Below are 14431 nucleotides of genomic sequence, written 5' to 3' on the forward strand. Positions count from 1 at the left end.
AAGTAACGTTGTTCAACAACACTGAAATGCTTTATTGTTTTTCTTTTTCTCCATGCACAACCTGGCAAAAACTTAAGCTGACAGTAGCAAACTAACGTTAATTGTTAGGGCCGCTACTCAGGTCAAATAGTTTAGCTAGTACATGAATAGTAGGCGACTAAAACAAACACCAGAACTTAGCAGGACCTGTTAGTAATTGTAGCAGTTTATGCTACAAATCGGTGGAAAGCTGTCAAACTACGTCTCCCACCTTGTGCTGGATCAGTTTTCATGCTGATGTCAACAAGGCTGGGCAAATTACTGAGAGGGCACCTTTTAGAAGCTGCATGCATCATTTTGCATTTTTATGATGTGATCACGTAGACTTCTCACAGAAAGTATTTTGCAGTATTTTTAAGGTACAAAAATACAAAACACTAACGTATTTTGATACAAAACATGGAGCCATTTTCTTCACATCTGACAAGTACAAATTACAAAATCCTATTTTGCATTTGAAATACATATTTTAAATACATGTATCATAAATACTACCCATCCCTGGTACTGTCCCTCTCTCTCTTATCAGTAAGGAAGTCATGGCAGCTTCAGCTCAGACTGACTCAGGCCACACCAGCATCTCAGCTCAGACTGGTTCTGGCCACACCAGCATCTCAGCTCAGACTGGTTCTGGCCACACCAGCATCTCAGCTCAGACAGGGGCTTCAGTTAATGCTCCTGAACTCACTGGCAACACATTTTATGGTCCAGTGCATTTAATCAGTGTCACCACTCCTCACTCTATGCAAGAAGGTAAATGAATCCATCTGAAGTCACTCTTACAGTTGCCTGTAACCATGGTCTCTACTGCATTTTGATAATTCTGAGTTATGATGAATCAGTCTTAAATAAACATTAAGAAAGACTTGGTAATGACATATTTCAGAACTGTTCTCCACATTGTCCACTGCCTGTTTTTTTCTTTTAACAAAACAGTTTTTAATAAATCAACAGTCATAAATCTGTTTATCTTTCAGGGGAAGCAGCTACAAAAGACCAATATGGTAAAAAATGTTTAAGTATATTTTATATATGTGGTAAATGGGAGCATCTGTTGGTGGGTTGCATTATACTAGTTGTCCCAGATTTCAGCACATATATTTATATCCAAACATTTAATGTGAATGTATATATTGACCTGTTGTTTAATCACAGAGCTGAACACAGAAAGCAGACAGCCTCTGCTATCTTTACTCTACATGTTTCCCAATTTTTTCCTCTTTTTTTCAACAATTCAGATGCACAAGAGCATTCGGTCAAAACAAACCTAAAGCACAGCCTTAAAGTGAAATATGGCTCGATTCATGAAGGAAACCCTGCGACAGACTTGAAGGATGAATGTAAGCTCCTAAATGCCATCTACACCGATCTCTACATAGTGAAGGGAGGAACAGGAGGAGTTTGTAATGAACATGAGGTAAGACAGGCTGAAGCAGCATGCAGGAGACATGACGAAGAGGAAATTCCAGTCAAGATCTCTGACATCTTTAAAAATGGACCTGATCAACAAAATCACATCAAAAAAGTTTTGACACTCGGGATTGCCGGTGTGGGAAAAACCGTCTCAGTGCAGAAGTTCATTCTAGACTGGGCTGAAGGTGGAAACAACCAGGATATAGACTTCATTTTCCCTATTCCATTCCGTAATTTGAACTTGATGACAAAACGAGACTGTAGTCTGATGGAACTGCTTCACCGATGTTTCCCAGACACAGCCTGTATGAAATCTCTCCCATTAGAGAAGAGGAGAATCATGTTCATCTTCGATGGCCTCGACGAAAGCCGACTTCCTCTGAAATTCTCAGAAAATGAAATAGTGAGTAACATTATGGAAGAAACCTCAGTGGATCTTCTGATCACAAACCTTATTAAGGAGGAAATGCTGCCTTCAGCTCTCATTTGGATAACCTCCAGACCTGCAGCAGCGGACCAGATCCCTCGTGAATACATCCACCAGGTAACAGAGGTGAGAGGGTTCACAGACATACAAAAGGAGGAATACTTCAGGAAAAGAATCAGTGATCAGGACCAAGCCGAAAGTATCATCTCACATATTAAGAAATCAAGAAGTCTTCACATCCTGTGTCACATACCGGTCTTCTGTTGGATCTCAGCCACTGTGCTCAAAAAGATGTTGGGTGAATATGACAATGGAGATATACCCAAAACTCTAACTGAGATGTACATACGTTTTCTACTCTTTCAATCAAAAATGATGGAAAAGAAATATAAAGAGGCAGAATCAGGGATACTGAAGCTTGCTGAACTTGCATTTCATCAGCTGGAAAAGGGGAACCTGCTGTTTTATGAGGAGGACCTCAGCGAGTGTGGCATTGATGTCAGACAAGCTTCAGTCTATTCGGGATTTTGCACACAGATTTTTAAAGAGGAGGAGGAGGTTTTCAGCTTTGTGCATCTGAGTGTTCAAGAATGTCTTGCTGCTGTTCATGTGTTCCTCTCATTCCTTGAAAGCAAGAGTAATCCACTGCTTCACAGTTCAGCAGAGAAACTGCAATGGCTGTTGAGGCACAACATGTGTGACCTCCACAAGACTGCGGTAAAAAGAACGTTACAGAGTAGGACTGGTCACCTGGACCTTTTCCTCCGCTTCCTCCTTGGCCTTTCACTGGAGTCTAATCAGAGGAACCTTAAGAAACTGCTACCACACGTGAAGATCAGACCAGAGAGTGTGAAGGAAACAGTAGAGTACATCAAGAGGAAACTCAATGAGGATATCTCATCAGAGAGGAGCATCAATCTTCTCTATTGTCTGAGTGAGCTGAAAGATGACTCACTCTTGTCTGAAATCCAGAAGCTTCTGAGCTCAGGAAATTTCTTACTGAAGAAACTCTCATCTGCCCAGTGGTCAGCTCTGGTGTTTGTCCTGCAGATGTCAGAGGAGACTCAGGAAAAATTTGAACTGATGAAATACAGAGGATCAGATGAAGGCCTTAAGAGACTTCTACCTGTGGTGAAAAACACCAAACGAGCTTTGTAATTATGTTATTAAGAGCAAAGTATAGTAGATGCAAGACTGATAACATTTCTTTATTTCAAACTAGTTAATATTCTATTTCAGTCCGTTTAGTATTTGGATAGGCTGATCTCATCTCTTCATTTGTTTGACTGACAGGTTATAGGAAATGTTAAAATAATGCTGTAAAATGAGTATGAATAGAAATGCATTTTCTCCCCATGTCTTACTGTAGACTCACTGAACAGTCCTGTGAAACTGTAGCTTCAGTTCTACAGTCAGCAAACTGTCCCCTGAGAGAACTGGACCTGAGTAACAATGACCTTCAGGATTCAGGAGTGAAGCTGCTCTTTGCTGGACTGGAGGGTCCACAATTTAAACTGGAGGTACTCAGGTGAGCATTCATTAGAAACTAAAAATAAAGCATTTAAAAAGACTTTCATCTGAGCTGATGTCACAGTGAATATTCTGACGTGGCTCATGTCTTACACACAACCTTAGGTCCTGATATGGTAAAATACATGTAGTTCATAAAATACTTCCAGTGGTAAGACTTACTGGACCCCTAAGGCAGGAGCGTTCTGCACATGAAAAAGTCTCTTTGGTTAACGTAGACTGCAGGAAAAGTGCAGGGTCAATCAGAGCCACCTGCTTTCATTGAACACCAAGCTCGATTTATGGTCAACATAATCTATGTGGCATCAGTGGTAATTTGTGACAAGAAGACATTTGTTACACTGCCATTCCCTTGATATAATTGTGGTTGCGCTGGAAGCGACTGACTTGTGATGTTGCCAGTTTCAATGTTTTGTTGGCTTCTAATGTAATGATTATCATGCCCTTTATACTGAGACCAACCTGTGGTGTCTGTGAGGGGCTCCACAAAATTCCAATTTTTGAATGGGACATATAAGTCAGTCCAGACACTCACTGCATAGACCTTCCAGCCTGTGAATACCAAAGATGCTAAATGCAGTTTCCCTTGTCTTTTACCATGGGTGTGAAATGATATTAAGATCTTGTCTGTTGTCTATTTATTTATATATCCATTAGTTCATTTTTTATTCCTGAGGACCACTCTCTCTTTCTTTAGGCTTGCTGGTTGTAAAATCAGTGAGAACTCCTTGGAAACTATGGTCTCAGCTCTACAGTCAGCAAACTTCCCCTTGATGGAGCTGGACCTGAGTAACAACGACCTTCAGGATTCAGGAATGAAGCTGCTCTCTGCTGGACTGGAGAGTTCGCACTGTAAACTGGAAATACTGAGGTCAGGGTGTTAAACAGTAGTTGACAATACAGTATTAATAAAGACCATTACGCAAACAGATTGATTACTTCAGCCAAAATGACACCTGTGTCATGGTGATTGTGATGGAACCAATTTCAGAATTTTGGTTAATGTATGAGCTGTATGAGTTGTATAACCTATCTCATGATTTTATTTGTCATTGTGCTACATATGACATCAGTAAACTTGGACCAAATTTTACTTGCAAAGACGTTTGAAGGTCACTCCTTGCAGCTTGAAGGTGACTGAACACTGGGTTAGAGTGTGACTGGGAATTCTGGAGTGTGGCCTTGTCACATGCACTGGAGCATCAGGATAGTTTGATCCGCACTGGCTGATATTGTAGGTGGCCTGTTGCTGTGACTCGTCACAGTGAGCATCTGTAGAATGTTCAGAATATCGCAAATCAGCTGTTTATGTCTGCTTCACATGTTTATGTCTGCTTCACATGTTTATGTCTGCCTCACATGTTTATGTCTGCTTCACATGTTTATGTCTGCTTCACATGTTTATGTCTGCCTCACATGTTTATGTCTGCTTCACATGTTTATGTCTGCTTCTCATGTTTATGTCTGCTTCTCATGTTTATGTCTGCTTCACATGTTTATGTCTGCTTCATATGTTTATGTCTGCCTCACATGTTTATGTCTGCCTCACATGTTTATGTCTGCTTCTCATGTTTATGTCTGCTTCACATGTTTATGTCTGCTTCACATGTTTATGTCTGCCTCACATGTTTATGTCTGCTTCACATGTTTATGTCTGCTTCACATGTTTATGTCTGCTTCATCTGCTTTTTGACAAAGCCGAGTGGAGATGGCTGTGCTCAGTTTGGCTTTGCTTCCCTGGGCCCATGTTTATGACTGAGTATTGCTGTTGCAGATCAGGCCCCTGATTAAGAACCAAACCTAGGTTTTGGTGGTAAGATCCCTGAATCTTAAATACTTGCCCACTCAGACTGACAGGAAAATGAGTAAAGCAAACACAGCTTCCCAGCATAAACTCAAAACTTAACAACATAAAACATCAAAGGCAAAGCTTAAATACACCAAAACTGACAGGACCCAGGTGCGGCTTGTGGCGGAGACAGGTGCTTTCTGCTTGGCCATGACTCCCTCTGCTGCTCAACAGAAGGATTGACTGAAATCTGACTTAAATTCACTGAAGTCCCAAAAAATCATTTGCCAGCAGAAACTATCAACTACTATATAGTACAGGCTCCTAGCTGTAGTATTATTACATAGTTGGTTTTACACAAAGATTTCCCTCATGTTTTAAATTTTACTTTATTTTTTTGTCTGGAGACTGACCATGAATTACACCTGTATTTCTGTTTCTCTGTGTCTCTTTAGACTTGCTATTTGCAAACTAACTGAACAATCCTGTGGAGTTGCAGTCTTAGCTCTACGGTCAGCAAACTGTCCCCTGAGAGAACTGGACCTGAGTAACAATGACCTTCAGGATTCAGGAGTGAAGCTGCTCTTTGCTGGACTGGAGGATCCACACTGTAAACTGGAGATACTGAGGTCTGTTACGATCCAACCTGGTTCTTCTACTTCCTGTGTCCTTCTGTTTCCTACCTGTGTTTTTCTTTCCCTCCCATTTGTGTGTGCCATCTGTTCCTCAGCGTTCCACTCCAGGTTCATGGGTCATTCCATGTCATTTCAACCAAATTTGGAAAATCTTTCCACCACACTGTCTCAGAATTGGCTGATAATTTTTTGTCTTGAAGAATACACTCTCACATGGCATATCCCAAAATTTTAGCTTCCTACTCCCAAAACATTTCTGTTTAGAATTTATTTATTACTTTTGAAAACTACCCTTGAAATAAGCAAATTATGTAACCATGTTTGGGCCTCTATATGAATTCGGCGTAAAATGAATTACAGGTTTGGAATCTATGGGAAATATTGAATCAGCAAGAAATCTGGTCATATTTATGGCCAAGTTACTATGCTGCAAAGATCAGAAAAATGTCTGTGACTGAAAAAATGTCAGCATTTTCAAAGGTAGTTTTCACAAGTACTAAATTCTAAACAGAAATGTTTTGGGAGTAGGAAGCAAAAATTTGGGGATATGCCATATCAGAGTGTATTCTTCAAGACAAAAAAATTACCAGCCAATTCTGAGATGGTGTGGTGGATTCCTACAGTTCAAATGACATGGAATGACCCTCATGCAATTCCTGTTGCTCCCGGACCGCATGATTGACAGCTGACTTCACCTATCACCAGTATTCTCTTCTCTCACCTGTTCCTGATCTCCTTGTTACAGACTGTTTAAAAGCCATGTTAGATCTTGTTATTCTTGTCAGCCTTTTGGAGGTTTTCTAGCCTTTTTTTAACGATTGCTCTGGTTCATGTTCATGGTTTTGACTACTGCTGGTTTTTGGATTTTTGGACCTTTTGGTTTTTGTGATTCTCTTGTCTGCTTGCCGTCTGTGTTTTCTGATCTGCGCCTGCTGACTGGGAGTTCTGTTTTGCCTGTCTCTGGACCTCTGCCTTGGATTTAACTGTTCTGTGTTTTTTTTTTTTTTTTTTTGATCTTTGCCTGGATTTTCACTACGAATTTTGCCTGATCCCTTGTTGTACTTTTGCCTCTTTGCCTGGTTTCCTGTGGACTGACTTTTGGATTGCACTTCTGACTGTGGATTCTGCCTGCCATTCTCTGTATTAAAATGGCTTGTATTGAACTCTTGCCTAAGAGTCTGCTTCTGGGTTCAGCACACCACACCCCAGGCCTCACAGGCTGTGACAGAGGTCAGTTTTTGTCAGTAAATGAGAATACTGTACTTATGAGTTTTGCCTGAGTGTCCCAAAGTGTACCCATTTTCTCTAATGATGTGTGGTAGAGTTAATGGATATTTTTATTGTCACTTAATTTCATGTAGTTTTAATGCAGGAAACTAATTAATCTATTTATAAAGTGCCTTTCCAGATTTCATGAGCAAAGTGTTTATAAACAGGAAACATGGAGAGAGTAATAGGTTTGTGTGTACACGGTAAAGTCTGCAGGAGGGGACGAACACTGTGAAGATGTGGAGAATGTGACAGGGGATTCATTACATGGCTTTTGTCAACTAAAGAATTTGAAAATGGATGTGGAATTTCATGTATTGTATTGTCAGGGTGTGTGCAATGGATTCTTGCTGGGAACAAGGATGAATTATTTCTCAGTTTTGGAAATGCTACACTAAATGCTACCATTTTCAAATTCTTTAGATGACAAAAGTGTGTTAGGCAGTCAGTCAGTATCCAAAGTTGTTACAGTGGCCTAACCTCAGTGTTCTCAATGCATAGGTTAGAGTTTCTGTACCAAGCATTGATAAGGATGTGACAGGATGGGCAGTGCCTCCGAGGTGGAGGAATGAGTATGAAATGCTTTGATGAAAGAGGGAAGTTGAATATGACAGGAACAGAAAATAGAAAAAAGAAACCATCCACCAATATTGTGAAGGCCTTTGCTCTGTGATTGCTGATAAAAAGCCAAAACTTGTGGCACACCTACAAGCTGACGGGAACTGTTTGTGACCATTTAAGGTGACATTGCTGTCCATCAGTCAGTCAGGCAGGAGCTTGATCTGATATGGAAGATTCTCTTCAGCTAGGCTTAACTAGGATAAACACACAGGATTCATCAGAGGGAGACCTGTCTCAATGTTTCTCTCTCCCCCTCTACCCCTTCCCCCAACCACCAACCTGTCCAGCTCCGCTAGCTGAGAACATGAACTCTCTCTCTCTCTCTCTCTCTCTCTCTCTCTCTCTCTCCAGACTTGCTGGTTGTAAACTCACTGAGAGGTCCTGTTCATCTGTGGCCTCAGTTCTACAGTCAGCAAACTGCCCCCTGAGAGAACTGGACCTGAGTAACAATGACCTTCAGGATTCAGGAGTGAGGCTGATCTTTGCTGGACTGGAGAATCCACACAGTAAACTGGAGATACTGAAGTCAGTGTGCTAAACAATAATTGATAGTACAGTGTTAATAAAGAGCTTTGTGTAACTAATTAACTACTAATCAGTCATTGAGACGCTGACGGGACCATAAGCCTAACAACTGTGCAGTATAAAGTTTAGCATAATTAATCCCTCATTCCAGAAGAAATGAGCAGATATTTCAGATTTAGTGTGTGTAGACGCCATAGATTAACTGTTTGAATGCCTAACATGACATTTGAAATCATGGTACAAACTTATGTCTCTCTCCTTCTCTGGGCTGACCATGAAATAAATATTTTGTTGCATTAAGGATTTAATGAGTGTCATACATCCTGTTATGTTTTTTTCAAAGTTTATATCAAAAAAGTTTATATCAAAAAAGTCTTTTCATGTTTCTAAACCATTCTGTGTTTCTTTCTGTCTTTATTTTTTTTCTTTCTCTCTCTCTCTCTCTCTCTCTCTCTATTTAGACTTGCTGGCTGTAATCTCACTGAGAGGTCTTGTTTATCTGTAGCCTCAAATCTACAGTCGACAAACTGCGCCCTGAAAGAGCTAGGCCTGAGTTACAATGACCTTCAGGATTCAGAAGTGAAGCTGCTCTTTGCTGGACTGAAGAATCCACACTGTAAACTGGAGACGCTCAGGTCAGGTTTTGTCAGGAAGTGTTAATACAGTATGTAGAATGAATTCTGTCTGACTTGAATGCTGCCTTGTTTCAAAGGGGCCCCTGTTACTCTTTACATCAGCTATTGCTTGATCACATAAAATTCAAACTTGGTGTCCAGTGTTTTCATCTTTCACTATATAGTTGAAGGTACCCTTTGAATTTAGTAAATGTAATAATTCTGTTTTGTAATTATGTAATAAATGTATCTGATACATATGTTATACAATTATATATACATACATATGTATACACACACACTCACACATATATTATTGTTGTTGTTGTTATTATTATTATTATTATTATAAATATATCAAAAATATATCTAGCAGTGGCAGTGTTTATTGTAGGACAGGAAAATGTTCTGACTCTTAATAGGAGTCTGTTCTCATATGAAAAGACTCTTCAGCTAAAGTTCAGTGAGATAAAACTGCAGGTCTCATGGGCGTGAGATTTAAGAAGCTAAAATGACCAGAATGAAGTCATAAAATTCAGCAATACAGTTCTCTACAGGCTAATAATCACTTTCCCATTGATCCAGATCCAGATTTGAGTGTTTGTGTTGTACAGCTGTAACTATGCAGAGCAGAGAGGATTTATGCCATCTGGGACATTTGATCAATAAATTCTGTTCTCTGTCTTTTAGAGAAGTGAAGTTATTCTCATAAAACAGACAGGAAACCCCATTCTCAGCCTTATGGATTACACTCACTAAAACACTCATACACACTCTCTATCTCATTACAACTGTATCTTACCAGTCACACTGAGTCTCTCTCTCTCTCTCTCTCTCTCTCTCTCTCTCTCTCTCTCTCTCTCTGTCTCTCCAGACTTGCTGGCTGTAAACTCACTGAACAGTCCTGTGAAGCTGTAGCCTCAGTTCTACAGTCAGTAAACTGTCCCCTGAGAGAACTGGATCTGAGGAACAATGACCTTCAGGATTCAGGAGTGAAGTTGCTCTGTGTGGGACTGAAGAATCCACAGTGTAAAATGGAGATTCTGAGGTCGGCTTCAGTCAGGCAGATTATACTTTTATCTCACAATTTATTCAAGTCTCTCAGCCCTATGTTCTGAACTGTAATCTCTACCTGTCCCTTTCTCTTTCTCTGTCTCTTTCTCCTCCTCTCCATGTAGAGTTGCTGGCTGTAAACTCAGTGAGAAGTCTTGTGAAACAGTGGCTTCAGTCCTAAAGTCAGCAAACTGTCTCCTGAGAGAGGTCGACCTGAGTAACAATGACCTTCACGATTCAGGAGTGAAGCTACTCTCTGCTGGACTGGAGAATCCACACTGTAAACTGGAAATACTGAAGTCAGTATTAGTCCGACTGGCAGTTCGTGTTATCATTTCAGAGTTACCTGCTGTCCAAGTTCATCCACTGACGGCTCTGATTAAATTCACCTTTTGCATATGTTCCAGTGTCTCCACAGTCACATACTGTACTGTAGTAACGGACCAGTGAATTCAATGAATGTGAAAGCTTCCTTTGTATATTGCTCATCACATGTCATTCACTGCAGAAATTTAGAACATGACTAATACAGGCAAACAGTCTTCACTGATGTGCTTCCTGTCCTACAGAGTGATCTGACGACAGTTATAAGGCAAGCTTCTTTTCTATAACAGCCTTGTGGCTATATCGCATGTTATTAGCTCCCCTCTCAGGGCTGGTATACAGTCTCACTACTGAGTCTCCTCTATTGAGACTAATATTTTTTTCCAGTACATCACACTAAATGCCCAACTGCATTTTGTCAGTACATACACATGCTGTGTCAGTATTTTGTAGGACAGGAAGGTATTATGAGGAGTCTGATCTCATGTGGAAAGTCCCCCTCATTTAAAGTTTCTTGAATAAAAGTGCAGGATTTGCCAGCGGAAAATCAGACTGCATGTCTGTCTGTCTGTCTGTCTCTCTCTGTGTGTGTGTGTGTGTGTGTGTTTCTGTCTGTCTGTCTGTAGGTTATCTGGCTGTTTAGTGACAGAGGAAGGCTGTTCTTCTCTGGCTTCAGCTCTGAGATCAAACCCCTCACACCTGAGAAAGTTGGATCTGAGCTACAATCACCCGGGAGATTCAGGAATGAAGCTGCTCTCTGCTAAACTGGGGGAACCAAACTGTGAACTGGGAATGCTCAAGTCAGTACAGTGTGTGTGTGTTTGTATGTATGCGTGTGTGTGTATCAGGACATAATTACGTATTTAAGGCAGAAAACATTTAGAAGTGTGTGCTTGTTTTTCACGCTGACAGTTGGTATGAAGCATATGTGTGAAGCAATGTAGTGCTGGTCACAATCTCAGCCTGTGTGTGAGATGTAGCGGTTTCCGAAATTTAACCCAGAGTTGGATATGAGTGGAGGTTATTTTCTTTACCCAAGTTAAGTAGTTTCCATTTTGTTATTTTGAGTCTTGTGAGTCGGAGGCCTTGCAAGTCCCGTGCCAGACAGTGTTGTAACTGATCAGAATGCTCTCTATGGTGCCTCTGTAGAATGTGGTGAGGATGGGTGGGGGGGAGACGCTGCTGGGCACTTAACGATTGTGAACTCCACGAGATGAGAGCAGTGTTTGGAGACCATCACAGCAGTTTTTCACCGAGCCGCCACCACGGGTCTCACCAGACGAGGATGGCCTGTCTGGCTCGGGGTAGCACGCTAGCCTGTCTCGCTGTCTGGCTGTGTCTGGAATGTTGCTGTGTGGCCAAGTTTCTGTGAAGACAAAGATGCAACAGTTTTTTGTTTCCGATGTCCGTCGGGTGCTCCTGTCCCTTTCGGGGGTGTCTATGCTTACAGGGAGGAGATACTCCTTGAAGATTGTGAGAGGTTAATCAGAGCTGGAGTTAAATAATTTTACATAGGTTCTTCCAGCCAAAGAAATGTAAAATTATATTAGTCTACTCATATCTGCGACATTTTATGAAACACAACTGCTCTTACCTTGCTAAGCGCTTTGGTTCACTGATTAGTAAAATTAGTAATTTGGTTCCCAATTAGTAAAACAATCACTAGCCCAGAAATTGCAATGTAAAAAGTCTCTCCTTCAGTTGCTGACTGACTCTACTTTGGTAGTTCAGTAATTTGGTGGTGCAGTAGTCTGGCAGTTCAATGGTCTGGCAGTTCAGTGATTTGACTTGTAAGTAGTTTGTCAGTTCGGTTGTTTAGTAATTCAGTGGTTTAGTAGTTCAGTACTTTAATGATTCATTAGTGTCGATTATTTGGTAGTTTTGTAGTTCAATAGTCTGGCAGCGTTGTAAACTGACCAAACAAAGGACTGAGGATTATTTAAGCTTCCCAGCATGCAATGCGGGAAGCATACTGTTGTTTTTTTTCCCCTTCCTTTTTTCTCCCAGGCCGAACTCATAGAAATTTAGGTCCAATTTGCACTAAATTCGATAGGTATGTTGGGAATGAAATGAACTTGTGCATGGAAACTTTTTTGGGGGATCATAGCCCCCCTGAGATAAAAAAACCCTGATTTTTTAAGGTACTTTTCAAAGACCTAAGCACCCAAGGCCATAGGTTTGTGGAATGTCAAACCTGGTCCTGGACGAAGCCCTAGGGTTCTATTAATCCACTGGGTTTATGGATATCTGCTATAATTTCTGAGTTACCTGGATCAAAAGCTCAGCTGTGCCATAAAATCATAATTTCGTATAGTTCCAAAACAGTGACTGCTATCTTCACTGACATGCGCTAGGTTTGTACATTATGTGTAAGCGATTATGTCATAATGTTGTGGGGAGTGAAGCCCCTGCCCATGAAGAAAATGCAATATAATATGATATCAAAATATAATGGGAGTCAATGGGAATGCTTGTAGTACTGGAAAATCTGCCACTAGAGGGCATACCATACCCCTGTGTGGGGTAGATCTCCAGAAACAGACAGCTAAAGTTTCTTTGGCTATGATTCTCAACTTCTGTTTACAATGGAGACTCTTATTTAATTAAAGTGCATGGGCTTTATAGACGAGTACATTCTTCTCCTGAATATATGTCGCGTAGCGAGTTTTATGGAAGGCTGTCACATTGCGTCCTCACCGAGTAAGATGCCTTAACAACGAAAGTGATAATGGAATTTTGGTATCTTGTTATTTTATGCATCATTTGAAAAAACTAAGCTTTATTTCAACTAATTGTGACATGGCTATCAGTGTCAAAATAAAATAAATCAAAATAAGCCGCTAGATATGCACCTGTTTAACTGGACTGGACAATGAAAACATGACGGGATTTCTGATATCTTGTTATGCAGAGAAACAGATTGTGCTCATACTGTAAAGACACGTACTTCGTGTAGGATTTGCAATGTCATGTTAGTCATTTAATTTAATATGTTTGAGTAACTCTGGATGCTGGGAAGTTTAAAATCTTATTCTTGTCTTTAAAATGACTGTGTTCCATGGCCAACACATTTATTATCATAACAGAATCATTGTCCTCTATGGGATGGGCTGAAACAGAGACAGACAGATGTATGTGTGTGAGAGAGAGAGGGGAAGGAAAAGTGTGTCGGCCTCACCCTGTATTCTGTTTCTATAGTGTGGAGCATGGAGGAGAACTCAGGATGAAACCAGGACTACGAAAATGTGAGTGTACACACACACACACACACACACACACACACACACACATACACACACACACACACAGAAACAGAGAGAGAGAGAGTTGTTGATGTTTTCACGTTCTCTACAGATGCCTGTAAACTCACGCTGGACCCAAATACAGCAAACAGACATCTCTCTCTCTCTGAGGGGAACAGAAAGGTGGCTTGTGTAACAGAGCAGTCGTATCCTGATCATCCAGAAAGATTCGAGGAATTATCTGTGGTGCTGTGTAGAGAGAATCTGACTGGGCGCTGTTACTGGGAAGTTGACATCAGTGGGTGTATAGCAATCGGAGTGACTTATAAAGGAATTGGTAGAAAAGGAAAAGGTCGTGACTGTAGGTTTGGATTCAATGACAAGAGCTGGTCTCTGTTCTGCTTTAAAGACAGATACAGTGCTTGGCACAACAATCACAGAACTTTCAAAGGCAAACCTTCCTTATATTCTGAAAGAGTAGGAGTGTATCTGGACTGGCCAGCTGGGACCCTGTCCTTCTACAACGTCTCCTCTGACACACACACACTCACACACATACACACATTCCACTCCACATTCACTGAACCCCTTTATGCAGGGTTCAGGCTGTGGCGTATATATTTCAATGACTCTTCTTTGACTCTGTGGAAGACAGAATAGAATACAACTACAGTAATTTAAGTAAACATAAAAATAGCGCTAACACTTTCAGAATATTATGGTAGCTTTTAAGGTAACAGTGTTATTCTAATACATACACCTTGTATGTATAAATTCTTTAAAATTAACCATGACATTTTTTTTAAGCATTGTCTTCTCATTTGATGTTCATGTTCATTGTTAATATTCATGTAATAAAATTGTTACATAACATGGTCTGCTGTTTTAATTTTTTTTTATTTTTAAACAATATTTCATCATTTACAACCAGGGCTTAAAGATGAAAACTT

General features: G+C 40.5%; 1 protein-coding gene across 1 annotated transcript; it reads left to right on the plus strand.

Moving 5' to 3' along the window:
• Positions 1 to 578: 578 nt before the first annotated feature.
• LOC115817092 (NACHT, LRR and PYD domains-containing protein 12-like) lies at positions 579 to 14141 on the plus strand. The gene is made up of 12 exons (XM_030780338.1): positions 579 to 792; positions 1278 to 3035; positions 3236 to 3407; positions 4107 to 4280; positions 5654 to 5827; positions 8075 to 8248; positions 8710 to 8883; positions 9737 to 9910; positions 10041 to 10214; positions 10866 to 11039; positions 13438 to 13484; positions 13594 to 14141. The coding sequence occupies exons 1-12, from the start codon at positions 579 to 581 to the stop codon at positions 14139 to 14141; spliced, it is 3957 nt and encodes a 1318-aa protein (XP_030636198.1).
• The last annotated feature ends 290 nt before the right edge of the window (positions 14142 to 14431 follow it).

The sequence above is a fragment of the Chanos chanos genome, chromosome 7 (genome assembly GCF_902362185.1).
Source record: "Chanos chanos chromosome 7, fChaCha1.1, whole genome shotgun sequence".
Taxonomy (NCBI): Eukaryota; Metazoa; Chordata; class Actinopteri; order Gonorynchiformes; family Chanidae; genus Chanos; species Chanos chanos.

Excerpts from the sequence above, each read along its gene's own strand:
- LOC115817092 (XM_030780338.1), top strand. The coding sequence starts at position 579 with ATGGCAGCTTCAGCTCAGACTGACTCAGGCCACACCAGCATCTCAGCT. Across the intron at positions 4,281-5,653 it reads TGTAAACTGGAAATACTGAG|ACTTGCTATTTGCAAACTAA; the intron begins GTCAGGGTGTTA and ends GTGTCTCTTTAG. Across the intron at positions 8,884-9,736 it reads TGTAAACTGGAGACGCTCAG|ACTTGCTGGCTGTAAACTCA; the intron begins GTCAGGTTTTGT and ends CTGTCTCTCCAG.